General features: G+C 34.4%; 1 protein-coding gene across 1 annotated transcript in view; it reads left to right on the plus strand.

The window, feature by feature from the left end:
• The window catches only part of LOC104513314 (ryanodine receptor 3-like), a gene marked incomplete at both ends in the record, with an annotated part of 83,105 nt that extends 73,311 nt beyond the window's left edge, over nt 1–9,794 (plus strand). The window contains 7 exon segments of the mRNA XM_010156636.1: nt 82–186; nt 1,348–1,429; nt 1,706–1,936; nt 1,939–3,017; nt 6,376–6,434; nt 8,890–9,058; nt 9,708–9,794. Of these exon segments, the coding sequence (XP_010154938.1) occupies nt 82–186; nt 1,348–1,429; nt 1,706–1,936; nt 1,939–3,017; nt 6,376–6,434; nt 8,890–9,058; nt 9,708–9,794 (1,812 nt within the window).
• Nucleotides 9,795–10,174: the final 380 nt, after the last annotated feature.

Raw genomic sequence — 10,174 nt, forward strand, 5'->3', positions numbered from 1 at the left:
TCTTAGGAAAGTACATAGTTTACTTTGGTTTTATATGTTTTGTTTTATATAAATTAAATTTTTTTTTTCTTTTATTTTTAGGGCCCTTGCATAGGTAATCAACAGAGTCTGGCTCATAGTAGGCTGTGGGATGCAGTTGTTGGGTTTCTTCATGTCTTTGCCAATATGCAGATGAAACTTTCACAGGTATCTTCAATAGTCAAGTAATCCTTCTTTGCATATGTTTATAAATTACAGTCAAATGAAAGTTGAAAGCTGTAAAGCAGTCAGTGTGTCGATACTCATTGGTTGTGCATAGGCCTATTGCAATGCAGAGGTCCAAGAGTGAATCTCTGGACTAACATCTGCATATCACTCCTTTTAGCATTAATTATCACAGTTCACTCACCTTTTCTAATATCAAACTCACTGCTTCTAACTCAGTTACACATTTCTGATAATGACGGTGGCAATTTGGTCCCTTCCTCCCTGTTGCCAGTACTGTATGATCTGTCAGAGCAGAAGCACGATTAAAAGTATGGTTCCCATGCTAAAAGGTAGAGCAAGAGAAAAGCTGGGAAAGATTGAAAGAGGGAGGGAATGTGACTGTCAGCCAACTTGGCCAGTTAATTCATAACGAGCAACAGCGTCCATTTCACTATGCAGGGCATTTTGAGTCCCACCCCTATTCACATTTCAGGCTTCTATGTTCTTCTGAGACGTCTGCTTAATGTACCCATACATTCAAGGCACTATGCATTGAATGCAACAGTGCAGAGCCATTTCCTCACTCTTAGTCAGTGTCTCTGCTAACTTCTGAGGTACTAACTTCTTCCCACCCTACAAAAGTACATTAGAATTTTGAAGATAAAAAACAGTTTTTAGGTCCTTAATGTTAGTCACAAATCCATGTTAGACTTACCATGGTCTGTCCTTGAACAGTTCTAGTTCTGTTTGAGTGGTAATGCGTTATGCCATTAAATATTCCACGTGAAGTGAGGAAGGAGCAATTCCTTCTGAGCTGAAATCTGCCAAATCTGTGGAGTAACCAATTTTGTGAGTTTCTGCTGTCCCTCATCTGCACTTCGGTACTCCTTAATCCCTTATTAAATCTTATCTTTATGGTATTAATACCTCTGCTATAGTGGGTTACCCTCATATTGTATAAGACTTCTGATACTAATCATCGTAAATAATGAAATGTTGCTGAAAAATTTAAACTACATTTAAATGACCATCCTGCGTATAATTTTTTTCCCAATGCATTTAGTTTTCCAGATAAATACAAAAAAACCCCATTACACTCTGTGGTTTTTGTGGTTGTGTTTTGTGGGTTTTGGTATTTTGTTTTTTTGGGTTTTTTTACAGGACTCTGCTCAGATTGAATTGCTAAAAGAACTGCTAGATCTGCTGAAGGATATGGTAGTGATGCTCTTGTCACTGCTTGAAGGTTGGACCTGTTTCTCTTTATGGTCAAATATTATTATCTCAGCTTCATAATGTAAAGTATGATAATTACGTTAATCGTTCTAAACTGGTTTTTAATTGCCTTTATGTAGTTCCAGGAGAAAACCTATTTCATATTTAACAATTATTCTGGAATACACATACTCATGAAAAAGTCTGATTTAAGAATATTTTTGTTCTGTTCTTAGCATGAATATTAAAATTATTTATTTAAAATATAGTGATGCCAAATAACTTCCTGTTTTAACACACTACTTAGGTAACGTCGTAAATGGAACTATTGGAAAGCAAATGGTAGACACACTTGTAGAATCATCTAGCAATGTAGAAATGATTTTGAAGTTCTTTGACATGTTCCTCAAGTTAAAAGATCTGACTAACTCAGAAGCTTTCAAAGAACATGACCCAGAAGGCAAAGGCATCATTTCAAAGAAGGAATTCCAGAAATCAATGGAGGCTCAAAAACAATATATACAGTCAGAGATTGAATTCCAGAAGCTGATGAAAATGATATGTTTAACTATGTTGATTTTGTGGAAAGATTCCATGAACCAGCCAAAGACATTGGATTTAATGTAGCAGTATTGCTAACAAACCTTTCAGAGCACATGCCTAATGATTCACGCCTTCAGAGCTTACTTGAACCTGCAGAAAGTGTTCTTAATTACTTTGAACCATACCTCGGACGTATTGAAATAATGGGTGGGGCCAAGAAAATAGAAAGAGTTTACTTTGAAATCAGTGAATCCAGTAGAATGCAGTGGGAGAAGCCACAGGTGAAGGAATCCAAAAGGCAGTTCATATTTGATGTTGTAAATGAAGGCGGAGAGCAAGAAAAAATGGAACTCTTTGTGAATTTCTGTGAAGACACAATCTTTGAAATGCAGTTAGCATCCCAGATCTCTGAAACGGATTCATCTGATAGGCTTGAGGAAGAGGAAGAGGCAGAGCCTTGTTATGTAGTGGATATTGGAGATGATGAAGAAGAAGAAAAGTCCCTGGAACCTGCTTCAGCTTTTGCAATGGCCTGTGTTTCAGTGAAGAAGAATGTCGCCAACTTTTTTAAAATGGTCACTATGAAGAACCTACGGAAACAATACAGGAAAGTTAGAAAGATGACAGTAAAAGAGATGGTGAAAGTGTTTTTCTCCTTTTTCTGGATCCTATTTGTAGGGATGTTCCAACTGTTCTTTACTATAGTGTGGGGAATTTTCCAGATTCTTTGGAGCACTGTATTTGGGGGTGGCCTGGTTGAAGGAGCCAAAAACATTAAAGTTACTAAAATATTAGGGGACATGCCTGACCCGACACAGTTTGGAATCCATGATGATGTTATGGAAGCAGAAAAAGCTGAAGGCGCTCAGCATGGCATCAGAGCTGAACTTGCGCAGTTTGTGAAGGGTGAAAAGGTTGAAACTGACATAATCTCAGACATTTTTGGCATTCATACAAAGAAAGAAGGAGGCTCAAAACATGGTCATGATGCTGGACTTGGAGATATTGCAGAAATCCTTGGTACTGATATCCAGTCATCTTTGGAAAACACAGTTCGTAAGAAAAAAGGATTACAGGTACGTTAAAGAGATTTTGTATTTCCTTGCAAAAAAGAATTGTAAATATATTACTGAATTTTATATTAGTATCTGAAATAATTGCCAGTTAACTGATTAATAAGTGTACTTGATGAGAATATACTTCATAATCTGTACTCTTTTAAATACAAACAGGAGTTTTTGCAGAAAAATTCAGCCCAGTATGTTTAGATTTCACTCCAGTAAATTGTTGTAATTTTACATTTGGACTTTATTCAAAACAAAAATTGCTAGCAGCTATCTAGGCACAACTTTTGCTTTAAATGGTTCACAGTCTTGTTTATTCTGCATACGATGTTTCTCACAGTATATTTCAATTACTTTTACAATATACTTTCACCATAATAATGCCTTATCATCTTTCTTCTACATGCTTTACTGATCACATAGAATATCCTTTTTTCTATTATTTGATGTTACTTTTCCTGAATTTATTGTTACTTTAATGTTTATCACATAAACATTCTTTACTTTTATTCTGGTTTATGAACAATATATTTTGTTCCACTCAGCTGAGCTAAATATAATTTGTCATTCTATTTCAAAATGGATTGAACTAAATGTCAAAACTCAAATGTATTTGTCATATTTGGAAGGCATTATGTTTCAGTCTACACTTTAGATCTGTTTCTACTTGTTATTTAAATACATCTTTCCCCTTATCATTAATCCACCTCCTTATGGAGTGCTTTCCAGATATTTTCAAGATAAACCCGTTGTACAACTTTTTAGCTCATTACTTCCTCTTCATTCATATATTTTTCTCCAAGATTTGTTTATTGCCTAGATCAAATATATTTTTCATGTAATTTTCTTATTTATTTATTAATTCATTTTTATGTATGCACTTTAAAATTACAGCCTTTTAAAATCCTGCCTCATTTAGCATAGATTTAATGTGGTTGGTATTTAAAAATACTGTTTTAACTTAATGATCTTAGTAGGTCTGAGTAAATATTTTAGCATTTTCTTCAAAAACAGTTGAAGTAAATATTTTACTGCACATCTGAGTAATTTTTTTAGAATCTTCTTTGCTTTACTTTGATTTATACTTTTCTTTCAGATTTGTTTGTAACAGTAAAAATGTTCAGTAATTTCTGCAGATACTTTGAGTCATTAATGTGAAATCAGCTTTTACCTTTAATATGTTATCTAGTGAAACTTAACAAAATAATTTTGACACTAATTCTATATTACAGAAATTGCTCTTCACATTGCGTATGTGAATGGCTCAAGTAATCCAGTTATAGCACTCATGATGTGATACAAATATTAAGTGTTGCTCAAAGAAGAAACAGCAACGTAAGAATCAACAATTCCCTTCAGGAATTCACTATATCTTTCATAAGTATTTACAAGAATAAAACAAATGGATAGACACAGAAATTCACCTCTATGTACTGGAAAAGCAATTGTGTAGCGCTAAGGTCAATGACATTATCATATAGCCAGAGAAACTCCAAAATAACCTATGGAATTGTATATGATGATGATTGTTAGGACTTAGTTTTTACTGTGGAGTTCCACAGGAATCTGTTTTGAGAGCCATGCAAAAAGAAAAGAAGGGAGTAGTGAGCTCCCAGAGTTTGCTGATAAATCTCAGTTATTCATAACGGTAAAATCAAGAACTAACTGCAAAGTTGCAGAAGACCCTTAAAATAGCTGATGAAAATTAGTTAAGTGATACATATGGGAAGAAAAGTTATAATTTTACATGTAAAATACTGGATTTTGAGCTCATTGATACTGCTTGGGTATGAAATCTTGGGAATGTAATAGAGTTGTACAGAAGCATCAGTGCAATGAAAATATCAATCAGCCCAGATCAAAAAAGCGAACTGAAGTTTTGAATTGTTGAGAAAAGAATAGAGGAAAATGCCAGAACATTACTATGCTCCATGAACCCAAGGTGTATCTGTGTCTTGAGGTCCAGCTTCCCCCATTTCAAACAGAATGTGATAAAATGAAAAAAAAAAAAAAGAGTTCAGCGAAGGTAAAAACATTAAAAAATATTGATATGGAAAAATGAAATTAAAGTAGTTAAGGCTCTTCAGCCTGGAAAGGAGACAATTGAGCAGAGCATATGATAGAGGGATGGAGAGGAAGTCATACATTCTTCTCCCACCCTACACCTCAGAAGAACTAGGTGTCATCAAATGATCTCTGAATTACCCTTCACCAGCTTCAGATCTTAGGGGAAACTCTTTGTGGGAGAGTTACACATGTTTCCGTCACGCGTACTAGAGGAGGTTCCACAGATAAGAGGTGAGATAAGCAAGGCGAGATCGATTTAGTAAATTCTTTTGTAATTCTTTCACTGCTTATGTGCGAGAGAGAGGCATCCAGGGGAGCAGTGGGGGGAAATTTTAGATAACAGTATTCATGTATTAACCAGCAATGTAGGAGAATACACTAAGAAACAAGTGGTCTCTAAGCACTTTGAGAGAATACAGAAGAGGGTGAAAAGCTAAGATAGGCTTCTGCAAAAGTAATGAATTTAGGCATTTTAGATTCCTTTGTGAATCTGGGACTTGGGAGCCTACATCTGTCTGATTTCCAGTGTAGCTTAGATACTCAAACTGCTTTTGAAACGAGTTTATTTTGGTCTTGCAGCACTGAGCTTAAAGGCATCTGAAACCCGGGATAAGCCCCTTTGCTGCAGTTAGCCATATATAAAATTATATATTGTTTTTTTCCTTATCTCAAGGGAATGTTGTAAACACATACTTAGATAGTTGTGAGGCGTGTGACTAAAGATCTATATCATATCATGTCTATGTATATCTCTCTCTATATGTATCTCTATATATCTGTGTGATTATATGTGTCTATATATCTATCATATATCTATATCGTATCTAATCATATCTATACAGATATTTTTCAGATTTTTGATAGCATCATTGGTGTATTATTTCTCATTTCATATTTGGAATGAGGCAAACTGATGTTTTTCTTCCACATAATCAGCAGCTGCACTGGGTCTTTGTGAGTGACCTTTGTATTAGGGTATGATTTGGTTGTAGTCACCTTCATCCTCAACTGGTCACAATCTGTCTGCCTACCAGATGTAACTACTTCACGTTGTTCAGTCAACCAGGCCAGTTACAGGATTGATAACAGCATACTGAAAAAGGCTATCAGAAGAATTTTTGCAGTTTTCACTATTAAAATCTAGTCTGAGCTGTCTATTTTTAAAAGCTAACACTTTAAATGAGCAAAGTGATATAAAAAAATATAGCGTGGTAAGTATTTCTTTCTTAGAAAACAGTAACTAAAATTACCAAAATTTTATTTGTATGGATTCATTTTGACAAATGCAAAATACTTTCTGCAGATATCTGAAATTGCAAAAGAAGCTGAAACAGAGAGAAAAGCAGAAGCTGAGAAGGCTGAGTAAGTATTTTTTACACAATTCCTGTTTTAATTCCTTGTGATTTCCTAGTGCTAGGTAATTTGGCCAGAAAGAACCCAAGCAATGCTCAGTATTCCAAGCACTTTATCTACCCTTTGTGTTATCAATATTTTGAAAAGCAGCACAGTCCCTAAGAGGGGGCAGACCATCTCAGTGGGCAACAAAATGGGAACCTGATTTTTATGGCCCTTGACCATTGTGCATATAGAAATTTGTGGCTCTTGTCTTTTAAAAAATCCCATAATTGTCTTTAAAAGTGAGCACCAGTCCACAACTTGTCATAACTGCTATTTACGCTTTCCCTTCTACCCACTATAATTTTCAGACAACAGTAGTCGATCATTGAAACACAAGATTTGACTAACCCAACAATTTTTATATCACGTTTTGAATTTGACAGCAGATACATTCCTTTGTCCAGTCACCCTACATATGCCTGCCTAGAAACAACTTTTACAGTGCTTACCTCACTTTTAAAAGCATTCTGCTCCTAAGGGTCATGCTGTCTTTCTGGACCTGCAGTTACATTGCAGGCTTGCGGTCTGATGAATGCCCTTAAAACATTTGTAGACAAATGCCAAAGATCTCCCAGAGATTTGTGCATGTTCCAAAGCTGTGCATATTTTTTGATTTTTTTTTTCTATTTTGCTTCATTTTTTAAATATTTACTAGAGCCTCATTTATCTTTCTCCTCTCATCTGCCAAAGTTAATTTTTTTAATGATGCCATTTAGGTCAATACTCTAGGTTCAGATACACTTTGTATAGCTTGTCTGAAAATTTTCTTTTTTTTTTTTTCTATGTATATATATTTTTATATGTGTGTATGTATGCATACATGTTTATTTATGTGCATATGCATCCATGTATGTGTTAAATGGACAAGTATGTGTAGACATACGTATGCTCACACGTGAGCATTTGCATAGATTTTTTTTTCCTGTTATCTCATTAAACTATGCCATCAACATTATGTATGAAGGTCCAGTATGTTTTAATTTCCTACCTGTTACCTTTCAGGCTGCATCTAACATACTTCTTCAATTAAAAATTCCCTTGCTTTTATTTTATTCTCACAGATTTGTTACTATATGATTTGCCTCTCTCTTCATTCCCTACAGAAATGTTAAGCATATTATTTTCATTGTTTAGAGCACTTCCAGTAATTAAAAAGTGCACTTAAACTCTTGTATGGTTTTTTTGGTACCATGTTTCCAGAGAACCTGTTGATTGCTCAGAATTAAGACAATAATTTCAAACTAAGCACTTTCAGAAATGGTTGGTTTGTCTAGACCATGTTACAATGTGCTATTAAGTTGCTGCTGGGTTTTTTTATTGACTGATTTCACCACTAGTAGCATATTCACCAGTGCTCTAGTGAAGCAATTTATAAACATCTAGGTATTCACACAAAATCTCCTGTGCCACTCATTTTCTTATTTTAGGCTTTTTTACCTCTTTTTTTTTGGCTTTTTCACCTCTTATTTTCTATAAGCATGATCTCTTTCTACCTCTATTATTTTATTGGACTTATTCTCCCTATTCCCTATTGTCTTCTCTTGTCTGCCATGCTTAATTCTCCTCTCAAGTACCTTCATAGCATATTCGAATTGCCTTCAGCTAAAAAATTTCAGTTTATATGGCTTACATTTCGGAGGCTGCAACAGGGACTTTTTTTTTGGTAGAACATAATCACATTCTTAGACACTCATCATATGATTCCTACTGCAGGGGTAGTGTGAAAGTGAACCACATACTGCATTTCTTTATCCTCATGCCTAAAAGTTTCAACCACCTCAATGCCTCAACATTCTTTTACATATATGCAAATTCAGCTTTTTTTTAGTTTAGTAATTAAATTCCCCTATTACTACATACAGTCTCGATACTTAATTTTCATACAGGCAGTTCAGTGCTGCAGGAGGAATGATTGTCATCTTCTACATGCTTTGTAAGGTGCAGCCCTCTGAAAGAAACTTCATTGCTATTACACATTTATCTCTGTAACAACAGCGATCACCTTGACTGAAATTAATTCATTTTTTGATATTGTGACCCAAATCCTTTACTTATGTTCTTCAGCCCCAGGCTCAAGAAAGTACACATGAACTCTTTGGAGTTTATATGTACACCACTGGTTTTGGCAAACATCATCCACTTCACACTTGACACAGTAATTTCTGCCTGGTTTTTGGCTCTTTTCACTTCTGAACACCCCTCAACAGCTCTATTCCTGCATATCATTTGAAACTAAGGTCATTTTCTTTTACTACGGGTTTGCTGTCTGCCTCAAGTCTTTTACTTACAATAACTTTTCTCCCACTGTCAAAACTATTTTTCAAAGCCAGGCTTTCTGTATTAGAATTCCTGCTAAATTAATGCATTTAAAATACAGAAGTTTGGCTAGGTATTTTTGTTTAGATAACCTTTCTTCTAGCATGGAAGATGGTGAGAAACAAGATAGAGCAAAGGAAGTACAATCTGAGCAGCTAGAAGAGGGAAAATTGAAGAAAAAGAAGCGAAGGCATGGACAAAAAATTGAGAAACCAGAGGCTGTTATGGCTAACTTCTTCAAAGCTTTGGAAATTTATCAAACAAAAATGCTTGTAAGTTTTTCTTCAATTCTTTTAGTCATTGAGTTTTTATTTATGAAATATAGAACACTACTTTCACACTGAAGGTAGAAATTTAATTATAAAAGGAACAATGGCATGAGTTTTTAAATGACTGGCTGCATTGAGTCTGTTGTGATTTTTGTAATAATTCATAAGTTATATAAATAAAGTGTTTGTATGTGAAATTTTTCCTGTCTTGGTCTAAAAGGAAAGACTAACTTCTTGAGCTCCTTGTTAGGAGCTCTTTATTTTCCATAACCTAACTTCTAGAACCTATAGTTTTCTTTTCTATAAGATTGTTCTTTTTACTTAAAGACATCAAATTATGAACTCTCTGAAACCTTCTCAGGTAGTTTATTCCACTATGCTAACATTTCTTTTCCAGACTCCTTCTAGAAAGTTTTCCTTAATATGCTATTTCAGTCTTTGCTGTTGAAATTTTAAGCCCATTATTTTTAATCCCGCTTACCATAAAATTGGAGAATAGGCTGCCAAAAAATGCCCATGCTTATTATAATTAGTGTATGAAGGCAACAAAATTATAGGTATTTACTTTCTTAGAAACCTTGCTGCCTGCTTTTCTTATCTTGATATCGACTACAGGCCACCACTGATTTTTTTTTTTTTTTTTTACTTTCAGCATTACTTGGCAAGAAATTTTTATAACTTAAGGTTTCTTGCTCTATTTGTCGCATTTGCCATCAACTTTATTCTTCTATTTTATAAGGTAAGACTATGCTTTGTTCTTCAAATGTTTTTTGGTTACTTCCAGAGGAATATTTAATGATGGTTTCAAGGTTTGTTTAATAAAGCCATTATTAGAAGCCCTTCAAACCTGAACTAAAGCATTTAGATATGAAGTAGTTAAAATAATATTTCAAATTCATAACTAAATTTTGTGATATTAAATCTATTCTGTTGGGGTTTTTTTGTTTGGTTGTTTTGTTTTTTTGTTTTTGGGGTTTTTTTCAAGCTCAGTGAAACCAGATTTATTTCATTCATCCTTTATAATCAAGCTTCTGTTTCTAGGCAATTTTTCATTTACTCATGTAAGTCTGTTATTGTTTGGATGTTAATCCTTTCATGGGTGTCGTGGTTTAACTCCGG

This window comes from Eurypyga helias, unplaced genomic scaffold (assembly GCF_000690775.1).
Source record: "Eurypyga helias isolate BGI_N326 unplaced genomic scaffold, ASM69077v1 scaffold14238, whole genome shotgun sequence".
In the NCBI taxonomy this organism is placed as follows: domain Eukaryota; kingdom Metazoa; phylum Chordata; class Aves; order Eurypygiformes; family Eurypygidae; genus Eurypyga; species Eurypyga helias.